The sequence below is a fragment of the Stenella coeruleoalba genome (genome assembly GCF_951394435.1).
Source record: "Stenella coeruleoalba genome assembly, chromosome: 7".
Taxonomy (NCBI): domain Eukaryota; kingdom Metazoa; phylum Chordata; class Mammalia; order Artiodactyla; family Delphinidae; genus Stenella; species Stenella coeruleoalba.
The window spans coordinates 113,741,145-113,765,217 of record NC_137153.1 but is presented as its reverse complement, the minus strand read 5'-3'; the positions used below and the strand labels follow the sequence as shown (position 1 = coordinate 113,765,217).

The window sequence follows — 24,073 nt, the reverse complement described above, 5'->3', positions numbered from 1 at the left end:
AAGAAAGAATCAGTGAACTGGGAGACAGAATAGAAATTACCCAGTATGAACAACAGAGAGAAAATAGACTGAACAAAAAATGAACAGAGCCTCAGGGACCTGTGGGACTGTAACAAAAGATCTAACATTCCTGTCATCAGAGTTCCAGGAGAGGAGGAAGAGGTTAAGGCTGAAAAAGTATTTGAAATAATGGCTAAAAATTTCCTAAATTTAGCAACAGGCATAAATCCACAAAGTCAAGAAGGTAAGCAAACTGCAGACAGAATAAATCCAAATAAATCCACACCAAGACACATCATTGTCAAACTTCTGAAAAACTAGGACAAAGAAAAAATTTTAAAGATTTGAGAAAGAAATGACACTTTCCTTATAAGGGAAGAACAACTAGAATGGCTGCAGATTTCTCATTAGAAATCATAGTGGCCGGAAGAAAATGGCACACCATTTTTCAAGTGCTAAAAGAACTGTCAACCCAGAATCCTATGTCCAGTGAACTGTCCTTCAGGAATGAACAAGAAATAAAGACATTCTCAGATAAAGAAAAACTAAGAGAATGTGTCACCAGCAGACATACTCTAAAATAAAGGCTGAAAGGGAGTTCTCTAAACAGAAAAGAAATGATAAAAGAAGGAACTCTGAAACACTGGGAAGGAAGAAACAAACAGCAAGCAAAAATATAAGTAAATAAAATAGACTTTCCTCTCCTCTTGAATTTTTTAAATTATGTTTGATGGTACAAGCAAAAATTACAACACTTTCTGATATGGCTCTGTATATATGTAGAGGAAATATTTAAGACAATTATATTTATAAATGAGGGAGGGTAAAAGGATATAAAAGAGAGTAAGGGTTCTACACTTCACTTGAACTAGTAAAATGATGTTACCAGGAGACTGTTATAAGACACACACACACACAGACACACACAATGTAATACCTAGAGCAACCTCTAAAAAAGCCATACAGAGAAATACACTCAAAAACACTTAGATAAGCTAAAAATGGAATTCTAACAAATGTTCAGGTAACTCACAGGAAGGCAGGAGAAAAAAACCCTAGAAAATAAAAAATAAAATGGCAGCTTTAAGCCCTAACATATCAATAATTACATTAAATACAAATGGTCTAAATATACCAACTAAAAGACAGAGATTGGCAGAGTAGATTTAAAAACATGATCTAACTATGTGCTGTCTACAAGAAACTTATTTCAAATATAATTCTATAGGCAGGTTGAAAGTAAAAGTATGGAAAAAGATATTTCACAAAAACATTAATTAAAAGGAAGCAGGAGTAGCTATATTGATATGAGACAAAATAGACTTCAGAGCTAAGAAGATTACCAGACAGAAAGGCACATTATGTAATGATAAAATGGTCAATATACCAAAAAGACATAGCAACCCTACATGTGTATGCACCAAACAACAGTGCTGAAAAATATATGTGAAGCAAGAACTGTTAGAACTGAAAGGAAAAAGGACAATTCCAAAATCACAGTTGAGACTTCCCTTTCTCAAAAATTAACAGAATAAGTTAACAGAAAATCTGCAAGGATACAGAGGAACACAACAACACTACCAACCAAAAGGGTCTAATTGATATTTAAAGAAAATTCCACTCAGTAATAGCAGAATACACAGTCTTTTCAAGTAACCATGAATACATGCCAAAAGAGACCATTTCATGGGCTATGAAACAAACCTCAACAAATTTAAAAGAACTGAAATCATATAGAGTGTGTACTCCAATCACAATGGAATCAAACTAGAAATCAATAACAGAAAGATCACAGTGAAATCTCTAAATGTCTGGAAACTAAACAACACAATTCTAAATAATCCATGGGTCAAAGAAATCTAAAGAGAAATTTAAAAATACACTGGACAGAACGAAAACAAAAAGAAAAATAAAACACATGAAAATTTGTGGGACATAGCTAAAGCAGTGCTGAGAGGGAAATTTATAGCACTAAATGCATATATTAGAAATGAGGAAGACTCTCAAATCAATAATCTAAGCTCCTACCTCAAGAATCTAGAAGAAGAAAAATAAACTCAAAGCAGGCAGAAAAAAGAAATAATAAAGATAAAAATAGAAATCAATGAAATTGAAAACACAATAATACAGAAAAATCAATGAAACAAAGTTTCTTAAAATGTTAATAAAATTGACAAACTTTTAGGAAGACTGATAAAGAAAAAAGAGAGAAGACACAAATTATCAATATCAGAAACAGAGTATTATTATAGACTTTACAGACATCACAAGGATAATAAAGGAATGCTACGAACAATTCTACACACATAAATTTGACAACTTAGTTGAAATGGATCAATTCCTTGAAAACCACAAACTATCAAAACTTACCCAACATGAAACAGATTATTTGAATAGCCCTATAACTACTAAGAAAATTGAATTCATCACTTTAAAACTTTCAAAAAATAAATCTCCAGGTCCAGACGATCTCACTAGAGAATTCTACCTAACGTTTATATCCTAGCTAACATTTTATTAACACCAACTCTACACAGTCTCTTCCAGAAAATGGAAGAGGGAACACTTTCCAATTCATTTTATGAATCTAATATTACCAAACCAGATTAAAATTGTACAAAAAAAGGAAAACTACAGATCAATATCCCTCATGAATACAGACTCAAAAATTCTTAAAAATATATTAGCAAAGAAAATTCAGCAATATATGAAAAATAATTATACACCATGACCAAGTAGGACTTATTCAAGGGATGCAAGGCTGGTTCATTACTCAAAAATCAATGTAATTCACCATGTTAACAGGCTAAAGAAAAAAAAAATCACATGATATATCAATCAATGCAGAAAAGGCATTTGATAAAATTCAATACCCATTCATAATAAAAATTCTTAGAAAAACAAAAACAAAGGAACTTTCTCAACTTGATAAAGAGCATCTATAAAGAAACATACAGCTAATGTTACACTGAATGGTGAAAGACTGAATGCTTTCCATCTATGATCAGGAATAAGGCAAGGATGTCTACTCTCACCACTCTTACACAACACAGTGCTAGAAGTGCTAGCCATTACAATAAGGCAAGAAAGGGAAATAAAAGGCATACAGGCCTGAAAGGAAGAAAGTATGACATGACAGTCTACATAGAAAATCCCAAGGAATATATACCAATAAGTGAGTTCAGCAAGGTCTCAAAATTCAGCAAAGATAAACATACAGAAGTGAGATCAGCAAAGATACACATACAAAAATCAGTCTTATTTCTATATATAATAGCAATAGACACACAGACATCAAAAGTAAAAATACAGGGCTTCCCTGGTGGCACAGTGGTTAAGAATCCGCCTGCTAATGCAGGGGACATGGGTTTGAGCCCTGGTCCGGGAAGGTCCCACACGCCGCGGAGCAACTAAGCCCGTGCACCACAACTACTGAGCCTGCGCTCTAGAGCCCGTGAGCCACAACTACTGAGCCTGTGTGACACAACTACTGAAGCCCACGTGCCTAGAGCCTGTGCTCCGCAACAAGAGAAGCCACCGCAATGAGAAGCCTGCCCATCACAAGAGTAGCCCCCGCTCACCACAACTAGAGAAAGCTCGCGAGCAACAACAAAGAGCCAACGCAGCCAAAAGAATAAATTAATTAAATAAATTTTTTTTAAAAATTAAAAATACAATTCCATTTACAATTGCTCAAAATAAAAAATAAAGCATTCAGGCTTAAAGCAACCAAAACACGCATAAAGCTTGTCTGCTGAAACATACAAAATGCTGCTGAAAGTAATCAAAGAAGTACTAAATAAATGGAGAGACAGACTATGCTCATGAATCGGAAGACACAATGTAATAAACATGGGAATTCTCCTCAAATTGATGTACAATTTTAACATTGTGATAATATGATTTACAATAAGGAATACATATTTGGTCTTTACCCACAGTTCCTGGCTCACAGCTCCCAAAACCCTTGGAATCTCCTGAATGATAAGAGCAATGGGAGCATCTTTTGTCATATTTGTCCTTAGTTCCTGAAATCACTTCAGAGCCATAAAAGTGAAATGGGTGTCTTGTTATTCATAACAAGCCCCTTTCCACCACAACTGGGTTTATGTTAATGAGGTGACTTCTGGAAAGCACATAAGGATGGAGACTGGTTGCCAGGAGAACCAACCATGAATAAAGGGTTGGAACTTTTAGTCCTATCCCTTAATTTCCAGGGAGGGGAGAGGGGCTGGAGATTGACTCAATTTCCCATGGCCAATAATTTAATCAATCATACCCATGTAATGAAGCATCCATAAAAACCCCAAAGGATGAAGTTTGGAGAGCTTCCAGGTTGATGAACACATGAGATCTGGGGAGAGTGGCATGCTGGGAGAGACAGCAAGGAAGCTCCTCACCCTTTCCATACACCTTGCTCTATAAATCTCTTCCATCTGGCTGTTCCCGAGTTATATCCTCTCATAATAAACCAAAGACCTAGTAAGTAAGATGTTCTCTGAGTTCTGTGAGCCACTCTAGCAAATTAACTGAACCTAAGGAGGGGGTCATTGGAACCCCCGAACTACAGCCAGTTGGTCAGACACACAGGTGACAACCTGGGCTGGTGATCAGTGCCTGAAGTTGGGAGGGGGCAGTCTTGTGGGACTGAGCCCTTAACCTATGGACTCTGACGCTATCTCCAGGTAGACAGTGTCATAACTGTTGAACTGTAGGACACCTACAGCTGGTGTCTGAGAACTGCTTGTTGTTGGTATAGGGAACCACCCCCACGCTGGTCCACAGTCGATTTATTTATTTATTTATTTATGGCTGCATTGGGTTTTCGTTGCTGTGTGCAGGCTTTCTCTAGTTGTGGCAAGCAGGGGCTACTCTTTGTTGCGGTGTGTGGGCTTCTCATCGCGGTGGCTTCTCTTGTTGCGGAGCACGGGCTCTAGGTGCGCGGGCTTTCAGTAGTTGTGGCATGTGGGCTCAGCAGTAGTGTCTCTTAGGCTCTAGAGTGCAGGCTCAGTAGCTGTAGCACACGGGCTTAGTTGCTCCACGGCATGTGGGATCTTCCCGGACCAGGGCTCAAACCCATGTCCCCTGCATTGGCAGGCGGATTCTTAACCACTGCACCACCAGGGAAGTCCCACAGTCCCTTTTAAACATTACTTCCCATCTAAATTCCAATAAGATTATTCTAAAATTTACATGGAAAGACAAAGGAACTTGAATAGCTAAAACAATTTCTTAAATGAAGAATAAAGTCGGAGGAATCATTTAATCCAATTTCAAAACTTATTGTAAAGCTACAACAATCAATACTGTGTGGTATTGGCAGAGGGCTAGACACACAGAATAAAACTGAATAGAGAGTCACACATATAGGCCCTACTGATTTTTTACAAAGGTTACAACTTTCAACAAATGGTACTGGAGCAGCTGTTCATGCATAAGGGGAAAAAAATAACTCTGACCTAAATCCATACCTTGTACAAAAATTAAGTCAAGATGTATCACAGAGTTAAATGTGAAATGTAAAACTATAAAACTTGTAGGAAAAAAATGAGAGAAAATCTCCAGGATCTAGGGCTAGGCTAAGAGTTTTGGGGCTAGGCTAAGAGTTCTTGGACTTGACGCCAAAAACATGATTGATAAATAGAAAAACTGACAAATTGGACTTCATCAAAATTTAAAACTTCTGCTGTGTAAAGATCCTGCTAAGGTAAAAAGACAAGTACAGACTAGAAGAAAATGTTTCCAAACCACTTAACTAACAAGACTCACATCTATAATATACAAAGAACTCTTAAAACTCAACAATCCAGTTAGAAAATGAGCAAGACATGAAGCAACATTTCACCGAAGAAATAAAGATGGCAAATAAGCACATGAAAAGATGTTCAACATCATAAGCCACTAAAGGAATATAATTAAAGCCAAACGAGTTATTACTAAAACCCTATCAGCATGGCTAAAACAAGAAAGTGTTGACAATAACAGATGCTGGAAAAGATGCGGAGTAATGGTGGAAATGTAAAATGTTACCAGCCACACAGGCTAGTAGTTTGGCATTTTCTTAAAAAACTAAATATGCAACTACCATATGACGGGCAACTGCACTCCTAGGCATTTATCCTGGAGGAATGAAAACTTATGTCAACACAAAACCTGTAAACGAGTATTTATAGCAGCTTTAATCATGATAGCTTCAAACTGGAAACAACCAAGATGTCCTTCAATGGGTAAATGGTTAAACAAATTGCGGTGCAGTAGTATCAATTAATACTATTCAGCAATAAAAAGGAACAAACTATTGATACATGCAATAGATTCTCTAGATGAATCTCCAGAGAATTATGCTGAGTTTTTGAAAATGAAAAAAACAATTCCAAAAGATTACATGCTATATGATTCCATCCATATAACACTCCTGAAAAGACAAAATTATATAAATGGAGAACAAATTAGCGGTTGTCAGTGGTTAAGGAGAAGTTTAGTTAATTCCTAGAAACAGAACACAATTTGCACACTTCTGATATGCAAACCAACCAATCCTGAGGCCATATGCCCACCTGCCCCCTTTCTCAGGCTCCTTCAGTCTGAAATACTATCCTCCTGCCCTAAATCATCCCAAGGCCAGGTATCTGACAACTAGAGGCCACCCTTGTAGCCCAGAGCACGCTGAAATTATTAGGACGATCCTAAATCTGCTTACCCTTCCTTGCTTTGTCTTTCCCACAGAAACCACAATAAAGGCTCTTGCCCACACTTTCCCCTTGCTCCCTCCGCCTGCTGACCAACGCTGGTGCGTCCCCATGTGGCCCTGCATAGCGTGGAAGCCCACTTCTCTTGGACTGTGAAAACAAACTCTCTTTTCAATGGCAGTTTTCTCCTGATCTGTAGGCCTCACCACACCCGAACAAAAATAAAATCCCAGGTACATTTTAAAAGTGAAATGTTCTGTATCTTGACTGTATCCGTGTCAATATCCTGGTTGTGATGCTGTACTAGAGTTTTTAAGATATTACCATTGGGGGGAAACAGGTACAAACAAGATCTCCCTGTATTATGTCTTACAACTGCATGTGAATCTATGATTATCTGAAAATAAAAAGTTTAACTGAAAAAAATGGAAGGTTAAAGCAAGTCCCTCCTCTTCCCCATTAATCCACTACTTGAGGTTTTTTGTCAGGAGCCTTTCTCATAGTGAATGGGCGGTTGCAGCGAACAGGAGGGAGTGCCAGAATACTACAGTGCTCCCCAAGTCCTCTCCCCTTTGCAAATGAACCAACCATGGAACAAGTCATTAGGGAGAGTAAAGTCTTTGGGTCAAAATCAAAATTCATAGTTGGTGGGGCAGAGACACTTAGAAGGAGGCAATTTAAAGCCATGATCTCAGAGTCATCCTGACAGCAGCAATGTTTGCCTCATGCACCCCTCCGGGAAGCCAGGCATGTGCACGTGTAAGTGGTCCATGTGTGTCCTGCCCAGTGTGGCTCCACTGCCCGAGGCCAGGGCTCTGCAGGGCACAGGGGAAGGTGCAGGGACAATGCTGTTACCGACGCTTGCTAATCCAGGCCACAGGAAACAAAAGCCCAAGGGCTGGTCATAAAACCATTTTCCGTATTTTCAGTAAATCTCAGTTGCATGTATTTTCTCACAAAACAAAAGAGAGGAACACGTGGTGCCTTTTATCAAAATTAGCTCTGGTTCTGAAAATAAACCAGTGGGTGAGTTGGGACTCGGTCTGCAGTCATTTCCGCCCTTGGGAGCAGGCCCTGGACAGCGAAGCCACGTGGGGAGGGAGCCAGGGGCAGCGGGAAGAGGCTGTCACACCTGCTCCTGCATCTGCTTCATGGAACCAGAGCTTCAGGAGGGGCGGCTCTCCCGTCCTCCAGCCACAGGATCAGGGTGGTCTCCCTGCCCGGCTCGGGCCTCCCACACAACTTCAGCTTTCTGGAGACTCATGTGACAGCTGTGATCAGACCGGACAGATGGTTATGTCCTACAACTCCCGCTTGATATCTACCATATATTTTTAATAAGATATCATTCCCATCTTCACATACTTTTCATTGATTTTTTTTTTTTAATTTCTTTAGTTCTATACAAAAATACCAACTTGCTTGAATCAGCTTCAGCATTTAGTGGATTATTTTTTTCTTTCTCCACTTTGGTAGGCAGGACCTCATTTGCGGGTTTAGAATTTTAAACTTATCCTTCTCTATGCCCCTAGACACAGCCCACAGGCCCAGAGGGGAGCTGATCACTCCTAGCGCCCCCAAAGACCCTCTCATTTGGCAGTTCAAGCATGTGAAACTTGCAATTACTTAGGAAATCCCAAATATATAAACTACACAGGACCAGCAGTTTTTTTTGTTGTTTTTGGTTGTTTTTGTTTTTGCGGTAAGCAGGCCTCTCACCGTTGTGGCCTCTCCCGTTGCGGAGCACAGGCTCCGGACGCGCAGGCTCAGCGGCCATGGCTCACGGGCCCAGCCGCTCCGCAGCACGTGGGATCTTCCCGGACCGGGGCACGAACCCGCGTCCCCTGCATCGGCAGGCGGACTCCCAACCACTGAGCCACCAGGGAAGCCCAGGGCCAGCAGTTTTTAAGAAATGTTTTGCTGTCTAATTAGTTTCAGAAATAAACAGGAGTGTTGAGAGAAACGAGGTGGGGGGAGAAGAAGCACAGAAGAAATGGGAAGTGGAGACTTAGGGGATGCCTGGTCCGTGCGTGGCCCTCGGAGGCCCACTTGCTGGTCAGAGGCCACGACCAAGGCTGGCTTTCCAGCACGCAGCGCCGGCAAGGAACAGGAGCAACACAAACACAACTTCCTGGGCTTTTCTCTGACCAGGCTCTGGACACCAAGTCCTCTACCCCCTCTGGGGCCTTGCTTCATCAGACAGCCCCTCTCTCTCCTGTATCGTCAACCCTCCTCACTGTTGGTTCCTCCCCATCAGCAACTAAACATACTCAACACCTGCCTACCTTTAACAAAGGAAAAAAGACTCCTGATCCCGTATCATCCTCCAGCTGCCACCCTCCCTCAAGGCCATCTGCACTCCCACCTCCCACTTCAGGTGGACCTTTCAAATCCACTCCAATCTTGCTTCTGAGCCTACCACCAAGTTCACAAGCACCTTCTTGTTACTGAACCCAAGAGTAAGCTTTCAGCCTCATTTTATTTACCCCTTAGTGAACTCTGACTATTACTGACCACCTCTTCTTCTAGGGATACTCATTTTCCTCCAGTTTCTTACTAATTTTCCATCTACCTTCTGGATGCTCAGCCCCAGCCCTCTTTTGAGTGTCTCCTTCCCAACCGTCCCTCATCATTGATGCTCCAGGGGACTCTGGCGAGGAGTCTGATACGACAGGACCATCTCCATGACACCACGGTCTCTGCCATGTGATGGTAACACTCAGGCATCTCCCCAGACCTGCAGACACAGGGCCGCTCAATGTCCCCACCCAGACGTCACACAAGCACCTCAAACTCAGTGTGTCCAAAACCGAACCAACGGTCCTCCTCCACCCTCAACCCACCTAGCTGTCTATGTTCCTATCTCAACAGAAAGCATCAACATCCACCCAGCTGCCCGGTAAGACACCCTCGAGTCACTCTGGTCCTTCCCTTTCCTCACCTCTGCACCCGTCTCCCAACATTCAACCCATTTCTTTCCTGTGAAAGAATACGTATTCGGGTCCCCATGCCCCATGTTTCCATGTCCCTCAGATCGATCCACTGTTAATGGGTTAGGCTTCCACTCTCTCACTCGACACCAATACAGAGCCTCCAAACTCAGCCCTTTGCCTCAGTACCTACGCCCTCCAATGATTTCCCTTCCTGTACACACCAAGGAAACTTTTAAAAACACAAACCTAAGAACCTTTTTCTTAAAGTCCTTTCGTGACTCCTACCACCCTCAGCATGGCCAATGCCTTCGTGTAGCTTACAACATTCTGGGGTGATCCAGCCTCATCTACCCACCCTTCCTCATCTCTCGCCTTTCACCTGATGGAACCCCTCCCAGGGTACTGGAATTCCCAGGGCCTTGCACAATAGTAGGTGGTCAACAAAAATCTGTGAAGCCACTGTGTGAAGCAATAAATGAACGCATAACATCAGAAAAAGCTTCCCCAAGGAGTTTTCAAAGTGGGTTCTGAAAGATTAGGAAAATTATATCCAAAAAGCGGGGGAGGACAGGAATTTTGAAAATATGGGAAAAGTGGGTTCAAGGGTTTGATGGTACAAAGTTGCTCCTTATTCTGAATATGAGAAAGTAAGAGGTTCAGTGAGGCTGGAGGAGAAGTGAGTAGAAGAAAGTGAGACAGGAAGACACACTGAGAGCACGTGCGCTGAGTTCAAGGACTTGGATATCTGTCCTTTCTCTGTTTACCCAAGAGGAGGAAGCTCTTGGGGAGAAGATCCATGGCTACCACGGAAACAACATACCATCCAGGCCCTCACCCCTAGAGGTCTGCCTGGCCCAGAGGAGGGCCAGTGACAGGAAGCTGGGTGCTGAGCCTGGGGTGGGGGAGGGGGGCAACTTGGTCAATTCATCCTTCAGCCCCGAAACTTCACTTTACTGAACACCTGCTTGAGTGAGAATAGAAACTGACAAAACGTCACAACACTTCTAGAAGGCACTGGCAATACTTAGCAAGTTTAAAATGTGAACACTCTGACCCCGTAATTCCAACCTATGAAATTATTCTATGGCACTAACAGGGTGACCACACCAAAATACACACACAAGGATGTTGTTTATCACGTTAAAAACAAAAGATGGAAACAAACTCATGTCCTTCAATATGGGATTATTAGCCAAATTTTGGTACAGCCAGACAATAAAATATGCATTGTTAAGAGGATGTGATCTCTCTCTATAGACTGATATAGAGCTATGCCCACAATATATTTTTTTAAGTTATGACAGTATAAATAGTACCATCCCATTTGTATTTTTAAAATATGTTTTTTTAAAAAAAACTCACAAACGTAAGTCCCGGATTGTGACAACACGACATCCCCTGAGACTTTCTAAACTTTAAATCAGGAGAGGCCAAAGAATAACAGGAAAAGCTAGCACAGCACTTCCTGAGATAGACTTGTGGTGACCACGTGTACAGATTATTTAAGAATGACTTAACTTAGAGCAGGAGTTCTCAAAGTGTGGCCTCTGAGCCAGCGGCATCAACATCACCTGGCAACTGGTTACAAGGCAAACTCTCAGCCCCACCCCAGACCTACTGCAGCAGGAATCTGGGGCGTGGGGTCCCCCAGAGGAATGAGGCCCACGAAAGCTTGAGAATCCCCAACCTGGACATCTGGAAACAGTCCGTGAACTAGGGGATAATCTGTCACTTCAGAGTCACTGTGCCAAGACTCCTGTGTGTCAGGTGGGGTTTCTCAGGAAGGGAATGAAGGAGGTCTTAGATTGCAGCGAAGAAAAAGAAAAAAAAAAGCCTCCTAGGCTCCCTGAGGCCAAGACTCAATTTGGTGGGGCCCCTACACATGGCACTTGTAAACGCTGTTAGGTAGAATTAAGGTAGCCAACAGCAAGGCAGAGGCCGGGCAGGGAGGGGTCGGAGGACGGACCTGGGTCTCAGCAGCAATATTCTCTGAGCCTCACTCTCTTGTTCCCATCATCCTCAGAGCTCCAGAAAAGTCTCATGAAAAGTAATTCTGGTCTCAGCTACTCTGTGGGAAACCATGGAAGGTCACAGAACAAGGGAGTGGAAGGAAAAGCAGTGTCCATCCCCACTCAGGCCAGAAAGAGGGGAGCAGCCTTGCCAGGTTAGCAGGGGGAGATGCACCCAGACAAGGGCGACCTCACAGATGTCACCAACAAAAATGGTGCAGCGTGTGGTGGCAGGGGAGAAGGCCAGAGCCGAAGGACCCCAAGCGCACTTGAGCCGGTGCGCTGGGAAATGCTCAGGAAAAGTTGGAGGAGAGACACTGGGCAGGCCTCAAGGCATGGAAAAAAGGGAGCAACTTCTAGAAGTTAAGCTGGAGAGGGTCGTGTTGTCACAATCCGGGACTTAGCAAGAAAAATGGGGAGATCTGGAAAGCTAGATCTGAAAGATGGAACAGTCTCTTAGGACTTCCCTTCAAAGCACTTATCACAATTTTATCTTACATTTACTTGTATGATCACTTAATTGTCTTTCTCCCTATCTAGACTTTAAGCTTCATGAAGGCAGGATGTGTTTTCATTCACCACTATACCTCCAGCTCCTAGACAGAGAGCACATAGTAGGTACCCAAAAATATAGGTTGGACAAATAAACAACTTAAAATTAAAACACTCTGGAGTGTTTGATTATTCTTTCTCTGTATTGTTGACTTTTTGTTTTTGCCAAAAAAGTACATCACCATATGAAATTATGTCACCAAGAAGTATATTATCAAAGGAAGCTATTTCCTTTTTGGAAAGAGAGTCATCTCACAAATACCGTGTTGTGGCTTTAGTCTGTGAGTTGTAAACACTCACTGAGAAAGGCAAGAGAATGCAGGTAAAAAGTATGATGTATTTCACTGGAAGTACACAGAAATACACCCAACAGTGGTCAGCGGTGATGTCCAGCTTGATGCCCTTAGACACTGCAACATCCCAGAGGGACCTGGCAATCAAAGGTTAATTTTGTGCAGAGGAGTTTTAGCACGAAGTGCTTCCGTGGCATCACGATTCATTGAAAACTGCCCATCACATATGATAAAACAGCACGTGCTACCACGCATCTACAACACAGAGTCATCCTACCAGGGACCGTGGACACATGAGACCCACCCGCCCTCTGAGGGCAGGGAACCCCAGTCACTCCCAGGTCTGAGAGCGTGGCTGAGGGGCAGAAAGTGCAGGCTGTTTCAGAGGGGACTGCAGAAATAGGGACAACAAATTGAGAAGTTTAGCAGATAATCCCCAGCCCCCAGCCGAGGACGCTTCCCCTGACCTGCAGAGAAGTTACAAAATTAAATTTTTATAAACAAACACTTGGCATCTTTTACTTCAAGCAGCAACAGGGCCTCTGCTCATTTTAAAGTGGTTGTAGCATCGAGGGTCAGCAGCCCATCTAGCGCCTAGCTCTTGGGGCTGCGTGTCACGGTACTTAACGCGCCCTGTGCACAGGGAGGGATTAATCCTCCAGCAGATGCGACAGAGAGAGGCCTGGCCACAGTCCGCAGCAGAGCTTCCTCAGCCACTGCACTTCTGTCTCAGTATCTCTGCAGCCCGGCCACCACCCAACGCCTCACACTTCGGTTTGGATGTTGACCTCACACGAAACTCCTCCGGATAAAAGGAATGGGGAGTGCCTCCCTGCCTGCCCACCCCGTGCCTTCCCTCATTCCCCTCGAACTCAGGGTCAGACCTCTGAGGAAGCAGATGCTTATCTGGGAAGAGTCCAGCGGTCAGTCCAAAGAGAGGACTCCCGCCTCCCTCCCTGAAAGGGCTTTCGGAGGGAGCTCGGACGCTCTGCCTCGGCGTGCAGGGGCTGGGTAATTGCCGGGCTGACCCTCTGGAGCCGCCTGCCCTGCTCACCTTTCATGATAATGCCTGGTACAGCCTCATCATGAAATGTGCTTATTAATCTTACTCATTTGACACTGCGCTCTTCTGCCCTGAGCTAGATGTTAGGAGAAAATGATAGGGATAGATTCTGCTCCTGTCAGACTTACCAAGACTTTCAGAAAACCAGACTATCAAAGGCCATCTGTCGCCCACTAGCCAAGCATTCACGGTGACCCCGAAGGTACAAGCAGAATGTTAAAGACACAGATCCGCAAGAGGGAACAGCGAGAAGACCTGGGCCACACCCCAGGCACCCCCTCGCCCCCAGAGAGCCGCCGCGGAGCCAGTCCTCCCAGAGATGGCATGTACCAAGCCCCCGACCTGATTCACGCCTCACTGCTTCATATCTAATTCATCAAAAGACACTTGGGCTTCTCAAATCAGGAACATTTTTATTAGCTTCCCCAGGAGTTTTATGGCACAAAGACATACCTAATGATTCTATTTTATGGCAAGTTATACATTCAAACAGTGCTCTGAAGTCAGGCAGCAGGTAAGACTCAAATCTTTGTCAAAAAAGATTCCCCCGTTCTTTCACTTTTAAAATGTTTATAAGCTTTCAAACAGTTGGGAAAGTGATGTGGAGCATTTTAACAGGCTTCCCCTTCTCACACGGGGCCCGGCATGGGCTGACGCAAAACGCACCGCACTGTTCGCAACGGGAGCTGACTTCGCCTGCCCACCTCCTCCGCCTGGGGACATCTGGCAAGGTCTGGACGCAGTTTTGGTTGTCACAACTCGGGGGTCTGTGCTGTTGGCATCTAGTAGGAAGAGGCCAGGGATGCTGCCCGACTACACACTATTTTCTGATCATCTGGCCCAAAATGTCAGTAGTGCCGAGGTTGAGAAACCCTGCCTTTGGGCTTCTTCTGGACTAGGCATGGCATCCCTCCCACCCCTGGGACATCAGACACTGATCTAATCACTGTGCCAGGTTTTCAGTGCTGGCTAATGAGACTTGTATTCTTTTATGTATTCTTGGTGCACATTTTCAATGAGCAAGAATAAAACGTCATCATAAACAAAATGAGGAAAGTGAAAATAAGACCACCTCAGAAGCTCAGAACACAGGACAACAGTCACTGTTAACTAAACCCTCCCAATAGTTCCTCTGCACTTTTTAAGCTTCACCCAAAACGGAATTTACCTACTGAAAAAACAAAATAACCAATTCCAGCCATCAGTACTACTGAACACCACCACAGATGCCTGCTGAAAAGCAAAGCAAGTTCTCTGCTATACTGCGGTGATGTGGTCAGTGAGAGCCCTGGACTTGGGAGGGGGTCTGGTCCTGATTCACCACTCCCAGGGGCTGGGGCTCCGTCACTTCCCTTCTCAGAGCTTGAGTTCTCCTGATCAGCACAGTGGAGAGAAAGCAACTTCCCCTCCCAGCCTCCAGGGAATCATGAGAGCCAAATGAGTTCATGGGTAGGAAACTGCTTTGTAAACCGTAAGGGGCTATATAAACAAACGTCAATACATTTATGACATTTATACATGTAGGACAATCTGTGACAGCAAACCAAGGGTCTTTCAGACTCGTGGATCCTTTTCATGAAATGTCACAGCTAGAAATGACTTTGGAAATCAACTAATCCAACCCTGTAATTTTACGGAATGTGAAGATGACCATCACAGAGGTCAAGTGACCCAGCTAAGGCCATGAAACGGCCCAGACGGGCTCAGGTCATCTACTCCCAAAGCAGGACGCTCCCCACGCCTTCCCATTGGTGACGTCTTCCCTCCCTGTTTTAAGTTCCTAGAGAGAAGAAGCACATCTTACACACAGGGTTCAGAGGGCCTTGAACACAGGAGATAACTATTTGCTGAATCAGCGAATCTTGACTTACTACGTCGTAGCCTGTCGGGGCTCGGTTCCGAGAAGCCACCACCCCCACTCCCGTGATGGGATCCATTGACGTCTCTGGCAAGGCTTCTGAAAGGTCTTTGACTTCAGGCATGGCGGATTGCTCCTGGTTCCAAAAAGGAAAAAGAAAGCGTACAATTCAAACGGAGCATTTAAAGTGAACGATGTCAAGTCTCGCACAGACAGAACCAGCGTCTTGGGGCAAATATCCTGAACTAAGCTCCACGTACCTGGACTGGCTAAGGGAGCCCTGGACCCTTTCCTCCGATCAAGAATTCAAGTCATCTCCAGCCCCTGCTCTTCTCAAGTGAGCTTTGAACACTCTGCTGCCCAGCTGCCTGACTTCTGAACAGATACCACCAGCTTCTCTGAGGATGAATCAGACACGGCTAAATCTAACAGTACCTTCCGTCTCTCTCCCTCACAATACCTCCCTGCAGAAGTGCAGCCTTCCAAATCCACAGCCTCTACCACATCCAAGGGAGGACTGTTCGGGCGGCAGAGCTTTGCAAACACACAGAAGAAAGTGCTCTGGGCATGGAGGTCAAGGCATGGCAGTAGAGTCCAGGCTCTGTGACTTACTAGCTGGTGACCGGGCAAGCAAGAGGTCAGGACACTGACAGTCGCAGAGCTGCTGTGAGAACTAAAGGAGTCACGTAAATCAAGGGCCTGGAGAGGTTCCCTGGCACATAGTAGGCGCTCAACAAAAAGCAGATGAGACTGGAGGGTTCGGGATACAAAGGTCCAGTGTAACTGGCCAGAAACATGGTTGGTGCTGCTCCCAAGAGGACCGGCGGGTCCCTTTGTTGTGTTTAATGCAGCAGGTCATGTGGGCACTTACTCAAGGCTAAACACTAACAATGACCATAATTCTTGTTGGGCACTTTGGGAGAAAGGGAGGGAAATGCAATTATTATTCTGCTGCTGATTGCCTCTTGATGTGACCAGAGGAGACAAGCAGAATATAGAGAGAGCACCGGGTCTGGGCAGCTCGAGTGGCAGCGCACCAGAAAGCAAATGAAAAACCTAACACCTTATGTGAATGGCTTTTAGTGCTTTTAAAAGGACAAGCTGCGAAAAAGAGCAAGTTAAATTCTACCTCCTTCTGCAGCAATTGAACTCCACTGGCTGTGGGTCTGCCAGATCTCTCAAGGCTGGGTACTGCTTCTAAAGTAAACCAAACGCCCTGCCTAACCAGGCAGGCAGGAGGAATATTCTTAGTTCTCAGCCTAGAACCAGAAAAGGCAGAGGCTATTAAAACTGACTACAGCCTCCTGAATAGAAACAACCAGAATGCTGTATGCAAGTTACCGTGTAATCAGCGTCCCCTGGAACCCACGAAAGGCTCCAGAAACAGACTTGTCAGTGCAACGGAGCCAAGTCTCGGGTTAAGGCTAGGAAGTGCCTGGCAGCAGCCACAGTCTCAGCTTCTGTTTATGACAAAAGCCAAACTAAGTTCTGCTTTACTTAATTCTACTGAAAATAAACTTCTAGAAGCACAGGGCAGGGGGGACAGGACACCAAACCACATCACTGCATCGTTTTCTGTTTTCAAATTTCACTTACCAGGCAGCTTTACCTGCATAAAGAACAGGGTTTAATGCTTCCTGCACACAGTAGGCACTAAATAAATATTTACTGACGGAATCTGCATACATGCCCCCAATAAAGGTTTAGAATTAAATATCTGCACCAGCCCAATCCAAACACTGATCAAAAAGTACTTCACTTGGAAAACCCCATATTCCTGGTAACATGGAAATAACGTTGCTGCAGTTTGCAAAATATTGGTACCTGCTGTTGGTTACCAAAATGCTTGCAATTAACAACTCATTAATAGAATGTACAGTTCTGCCAGTGCTAAAATATCGTGCTGTGAATTTAATAAAGAACATCAGAGGTGAGTGTTGTTGTTTTTTAAGATAGTAGGGCTTCCACTATCTGAGAGAGAGAGGGGGGAAGTGAGCATGCGAATAAATAAGAAACATTTTCTTAGCTGAGAGATGCCCGTCCTCGGGTCACCACATCCTCAGCCACGTACTGATGACAATGGCCCTCCTCTGCTCTGCAGCGTGAGCAAGGGCAGGGGGCTGACGCCGCTGCTCCCACAATGCACCGGGCAGCCCAGCACCGGGCCCCAAGATGGCTGCGGGCGGCCTCCCCGAGCAGACAAAGAAGCCGGCGGCCGGGCCCGCGTGCCTGGTCATGGCCCGGCCTGCAGGCTGGGAGGATGCGGCAGACAGGGCATTAGCACCGAGCATCTCGGATGCACGCCTCCCTCTTTCCTCCCCCCCCCGCCCCCCCGCAGTGACTGTGCCCTGGGGATCCAGCAGCCTTTGTGAGATACAGACAAATGACTCCTCGCCACGCGGAGCTCCGCAGTGGAGGAAGCACCACCACCAGCAAAGGAAGCTTTTAATGAGAAACGCCCAAGATATCCACGGCAGAGGCAATCACTCAAAGCAGCCTGCCCTGAATTACATATTTTCTGACTGCAAATTACTCTTAACAGCGTCTCTACCGTCACTTCAATTGACCTTCCTAACAAAAGGCCATTTATTAACTAGCTCTCGGTGCTCCCCGGGCTGTGCGCAGCCTCCAGCCACAAGGGATGGCACCACTGTGTCCGCGGCTGCCCGGGTCATAGGCCAGGCCTCTGCGAGGGGGAGAAGAGGCCATTAATGCCGGGCTGCAGAGCAGACCTGCCGCGGGGAGGGGTGGGGGCGGCAGGGTGTTTAAGGCCAACATTAACCTGTCTTGCAAGATGCGATGCTGGGCTACAGCAGAAAACGCGAAGGCCTACTTGCAACAGCTGGTGTCATCCTCAGCACTGCCCACCCAGCACCCACCTCTATCTCCAAATCCCAGCTGCACACAGAACACACTACACACCTCCCCACATCCGAACAGCACCCTGCAATTACCAAAAAGCTTTCTCGGGCTCCTTCTCAATCGATGCTCACACCAAACCTAGAAGGTGGCTGGGGCGTATTATCCCTATTTTAGAGGAGGAAAACGGAAGCCTGGAGTTCTCAGACACCAAGAGCTGGCAGAGGGCAGAGCCCAACGGGACCTCTGGCCCTCCTTCCCCAGTCTGGTCTGCTTTCCATACACTGTGTATAGACAGACGGACTTACCATCCGATATCCCATCAAGAAAGCACTTTGAACACCAATTATATTTTAAAATGCCAACGCTCTTCTTTCTCTAGCTGTAGCCCAGTAACTGAAGCAAGGGGGAGAAAAGTACAGAAAGATAGAAGTAACATGGGATTAATTTTCCCCACACCTCAGTTTCAAGATTCAACACTTCCCTCATAAATAATTTACAACAATAAAAATGAGCTAAGGCCATGTTTGTGTACGACGGAGGTAAATTTAGACCTAATGAGGGAGATCTGAGCCCTGCACAGGAGCGAACAGGTTGATGTATAGCACGGTGCGAGTGCGATCCACGGCACACGGGGGCTCCATTACCAACTGGAAGTCACAGGGCCAACCGGGGTGGAGGTACAATTGGGGAAACTTCTACCGTCCCAGCTGTGGCTGCAAGGAGGGCTTCCACAGAAAAAGCCAAAAGTTGATGCAGTATTTTAGAGGCCAGGATAACAGATGCTGAGATTTCTGAGAACTACAGGATTGAGCCAACCTAAAGCTAAGTCGGTTCTCAGTAAACGCCAGGTAAGGAATGAAGACGGTGGCAGCACCTGGGAGTCACATCTGCCCTCGGGCACGGAGAGGGTACACTGGCGACACTGACCTTGACCTAGTCCTCCTAGCTTGACCTCGCAGGTCATTTGGTCCCTATCCCAACCTCTACCCCGAGTGTGCAGCCAGCCTCACTCAGATCACTGCCAAGGCTGGGGGCTACAGAGCCTCGCTCTGGACAGGCATGCCCGTGTCTGCCCCGAGAGGATTTCTCTGCAAGGTGGGGAGAGAGACAGAGAATGAGTGTATGAGAGAGAGAGAGAGAGAGAGAGAGAGAGAGAGAGAGAGAGAGAGAGAGTGTGTGTGTGTGTGTGTGTGTGTGTGTGTGCGCGTGTGTGTGTGTGTGTGTGTTGTACATACTGGGACTAGAGAGGCTGGATGGGGTCAGTTAGGGTGAGGTGTGATTTCCAGGCCAGCAGGATTTTTTCCATGCTGTGTTCAATGAGTTCTATCCAATAACACTGGGTAAGAGAACAGCTTCCTACGTGAGCCTGCAATGCTGCAAACAGTGCCTGGGGGAGGCCCCAGCTCCCAGCACTGCAGCACCTCACCAGTGCTGTCATCCCAGGTTCACAGAGAAATGAACTTTAACTATAAAGCCCCTTCATACAGACAGCACACGGCTCCCTTGTAGCTGATCAAAGAATTACTACAACAGTGTACTTAATCCCTATAAGTCAGCAGTGCTGGGCTTAACTGATGCTGAACATTGTTTCAGAATCAAAGGCGTGCCTCCCGGCCCCAGTCTGGGAGAAAACTAAGCTACTGTATCACAGTTGAAAACTCAGGGGAACTTTGATATCATCTCTGTTTAATTTCCCCGGCCCTGTGAGCCTGGGGTTTATCTCGTTTTATCAGCTCCTGTACTGAAATCAAAACCCAACTAGCAGAGCTCAGACCTCTCTCCACGGAGGCCCTTCCAGCAGCAGGGTGGGGTGCAGGCCGAGGAGTTTAAAGCACTTTGCGCCCGGGGGCGGGGGGAGGCAACAACTGCCGGGGGGCAGGGGGTGCTGCCTTCAAAGGAGGCGCAGCAGGGACCCCGGGTGAGGAGAGAAGGCCGACTCAGAAGCGGAGCCCTCGCTGCCCACCAGAGCTGAAGGTGGGACTCGCACACAACTTCTGAGGAGAGTAATTTCAAAGTACTGCGGGGGGAGCAGGTTAAATCGGGCTACTGCAGTTGAAATGACAAAACCAGTGAGTTAATTAAGTCCCTACAGAAGGATGAACTTGTGATCAGATTGTTTGAAATCCAAAGTCAAGGGCACAAAAGACAAACTGTCTGCCCACATCTAGCAGCTTGTGGGGCTGAGGAAAAGCAGTGGATAAATAGTTCACTCCCCGTGGGAAACGGCCGAAGAGCAGGGCCTCCACTGGGAACGGCCGTCCCCCAGGAAAAGCTCCGGCTCTGGCCATCGTGGGGCAGCTCTCTGCCTGTTTCCCAGCAGCAGCAGTGGTACCAGTGGGCTGCGGGGAACCCGTGCCCTCCTCTGTTGCTCCATGATTCCTGGCACCTTCCTGCTAACAAATCTTATGCAGGGGACAGAGGACAGGGGAGGCCAGGCTTCACCAGTGCACCCACAACACACACACATACACAAACTGGGCCACCTCAGGCAGCCCTGGTGCAGAGCCCTACCTCCTAAGGAGACTGCAGGCTGAGGCCAGAGTCCCTGCGGCAAACAGGCACATGGCCAGCCGGCTCTGGGGGCTGCCCATGGGGGACCCAGGCTAAGAGGCGTCCACTACGGAACCTCAGGATAGCATCCTGGCGCCACCTGTACTTGGGCCTGGATCACTTATCTAGTGACCAGTCAGAAACCAAATCGTTCTGACAAATGCTGTTGAGTACGACCTGGTGGCAACAGGCCACAGGCTGCTGGGAAGGCTGCTAAGATACTGGGGAACTAAAGCAAATATTTTCCTAAGCTCCCCTAGATCACAAAGAACTTTCCAGCTAGGGAACTAACAATGGCAAGCACTTCCTTTTTCTCCAGTGAAGGTCTGTTACTTCTAATAGGAGAATCTGGTGTACAAATGCATCCATTCCATCAGACCTATGTTTAGACTGAGATTAACCATTGGATTACCAAACCCATTTTCCATAAACCATGTGAGGCGGGCCTGCGGTTTGGGCTGCTGCAGCCCGTACAGCGCAGTGCTAGACCCTGGAGTTCTCTCTCCCCAGATAAATCAGGATCAAGTTCTACAGCACTGCCGTGGCCAAAGGCCTGCCCCTACGGGCCCGAATGTGAAAAACCAGGGAGCCTGGTGCGGGCTCCAGGAGGAGGGGGCGTTCTCCAGTACACTGTGAGCCCCACCGCAACCTGCAACTCGCTCACAATCACTGCAAATGAAGGTCGTCCCCACCCACTCCCATCAGGTCTAGTGTCATACTGTCGCCTGGAGAGAAGGAAGAAGGACACTGACAGAAGGCAGATGCCCTACAAATGAACCCACCCCAGGAGGTCCCAAGAGCAACGTTCTCTTGATATTCGGTGACATAAAATGGTCACAGCCTTGGCTTGATGGCCACAGTGTCCAGAGCAAAAATGTCACCTCAACGCTGGGCAAATGGGCTCCCAGGCCAGAATCATGAGAACACCTGGCTTCAGGTCAGCAGACACCTCCCATCACGACCACCCACTCTGTGACTTGCACATGGGTCTTCAGAGCTTCTCTGGTCATATAATCATTCTGTGTGCTGATGACTTCCAAATTACCTCCACGGCCCGGACTTTTCCTGAGACTCAGACGAGTGTGTCTAGTACCCTGCTGGCTATTGTCACCCAAGTGTCCCATTAATACCTCAAACCTGGCTGACCTTGCCATCCTCCCACCTGAAGCATCTCCCACGTTCCTGGTACCTAACAGGACCTGGTGCGTAACAGTCAGCCCACAAATGTTTACAGAGAGCCCTTGTGCTGAGCGTGACACAATGGTGAAGATGGAAACCCCAACATTCTGGATGAGGAGTTCTCAAACTCTAGCATGCATGAGTCATCTGAAGAATTCCCTAAAACAGAGTCTTAAACCCACTCCCAGAGATACTGATTCAACAGGTCTAGGGTGGGGCCTGAGAAGCTGCATTTCTTTTCTTTTTTATAAATTTATTTTATTTAATTCATGTTTATTTTTGGCTGTGTTGGGTCTTCGTTGCTGTGCACGGGCTTTCTATAGTTGCAGTGAGCGGGGGATACTCTTTGTTGCGGTGCGCGGTCTTTTCATTGTGGTGGCTTCTCTTGTTCTGGACCACAGGCTCTAGGCGCGTGGGCTTCAGTAGTTGTGGCACACAGGCTTAGTTGCTCCACGGCATGTAGGATCTTCCTGGACCAGGGATCGAACCCGTGTCCCCTGCATTGGCAGGGAGATTCTTAGCCACTGCACCACCAGGGAAGTCCCAGAAGCTACATTTCTAACAAGATCCAGGTGATGCTGAAACAGCAGGTCCATAGTCCAAACTTTGACTACAAGGCAGTAGGTACTCATTAGATGTTTGATGAAGGAAGGAAGGGAGGGAGGGAGGAAGGAACCTGAAGGTCATCATCCATGGGGAACAGCCTCAGAGTAAGTCCCCCAGTCTTTCCCTCCCCAACACAGGTTGCCCAAGAGCACCCAGTTCCTCCCCTATGGCACCCATCCCACCATTCAAAATCTGGGTCACATCTCCCATTCACCCCAAACCTTCCCCACTGCCCAGCCAGACAGGTGCTGTCACTAAGAATCCTGATGTTGTCCAAGGACATGGCCTTAGCACATACATGTGCACACATGCACGCACGCACATACACACTTACACACAGTCTTGCCTCTCAGAAGGCTATAATACTTTCCCTAGCAGAACATCAGTTATGCAAAGGTATATGTCCACCACAGTGCCTAGCCCACAATGAGAACTCAATAAATGGATTACGGATAGATAGATGGTTGGATGGATGGATGGACGGGAGGATGGATGAATGAAGTTCCTGTCCTCCTCTCAAAATCGCCAGTGTTTCATCGGATTAAGGGGGGCATATAAAGCACCAGAGGCAATGGTGAGAGTGCCACGCTGGGGTCACTGATGCTCCACGCAGGACAAACACCACGATCCCAGGGCTGGGCCATCTGCCGAGGAAGGGAGGTGGGACTGTGGCACTCCAGGGGGTTCCAGAAGTGGGTGTGACTCAGCTGGAGCAGGCTGGATGAGGGCCTGGCAGGAGGCTGCACGAAGACTCCCCTAAGGAGTTTGTAAAAACTACAGCTGCCTGTTCCAACCCCCAGGTTCTGATCTAATTGATCTGGGCTGGGTCAGAGACTGGAGAACGCAGAGCCCAGGTGCAGTGCCACCGTGCTGGGTGACACAGCGACGAATAAGTCATGGGTACCGCCTGCAGGGCTCATGGGCTGGAGGAAATGTCCCGAAAGAAAGGGACCACAAATGAGGCGATGCTCCCTTTTGCTGGGCAGTCAGGGAGCTGGCCTTCCTGAAAGATGGAGGGTGCAGAGTACTGCAAGGAGTGCAGGCAAAAGACACGGCACCAACGGTGGCGTGAACAGTCCCAGACTGTCTGGGGAACTGTAAGTAGCAGATGGGCTCTGAAACAAGCTTATGAAACGCTTAAACAAACAAATAAACAAAACCGTTAAATACCTGTCTGCACTTCTCTGCTATTTCTAAGGTCTAAGTAATGATGTGGATCCACAGGAAGGAGCGCCCCAGTGGTCAGAAGGAAGAGATTCCCAAGTCTTGCGTTCCTATTTCCTCTCCTGTAAATGAATGCTTCTCAAGCCAAGGCCACTTCCTGCAGACCCTATAGGGCCTCTTCATGCTATTAGCTCAGGGAAGGATTGGGAGGTAAAGCAGAGGAATGGAAAGGGTGCAGACTTGGGACTCAGAGGGACCAGGGCTTGAGTCACAGCTGTGACACAGCTGTGTGACCCCAAGCAATTCAACTGAATT

General features: G+C 46.6%; 1 protein-coding gene across 7 annotated transcripts in view; it reads right to left on the bottom strand.

Moving 5' to 3' along the window:
- The window catches only part of MVB12B (multivesicular body subunit 12B), a 470,401-nt gene that overhangs the window by 150,558 nt on the left and 295,770 nt on the right, over positions 1–24,073 (bottom strand). For 6 of the 7 annotated variants that reach the window (XM_079928057.1, XM_079928058.1, XM_079928059.1 and 3 more), the window contains one exon: positions 15,411–15,533. In XM_079928057.1, the coding sequence (XP_079784183.1) occupies positions 15,411–15,521 (111 nt within the window). In that variant the 5' untranslated portion in view covers positions 15,522–15,533. Of the gene's footprint in view, positions 1–15,410; positions 15,534–15,657; positions 16,148–24,073 lie in introns of those variants that run through there. The other variant, XM_079928060.1, reaches the window with a different exon arrangement.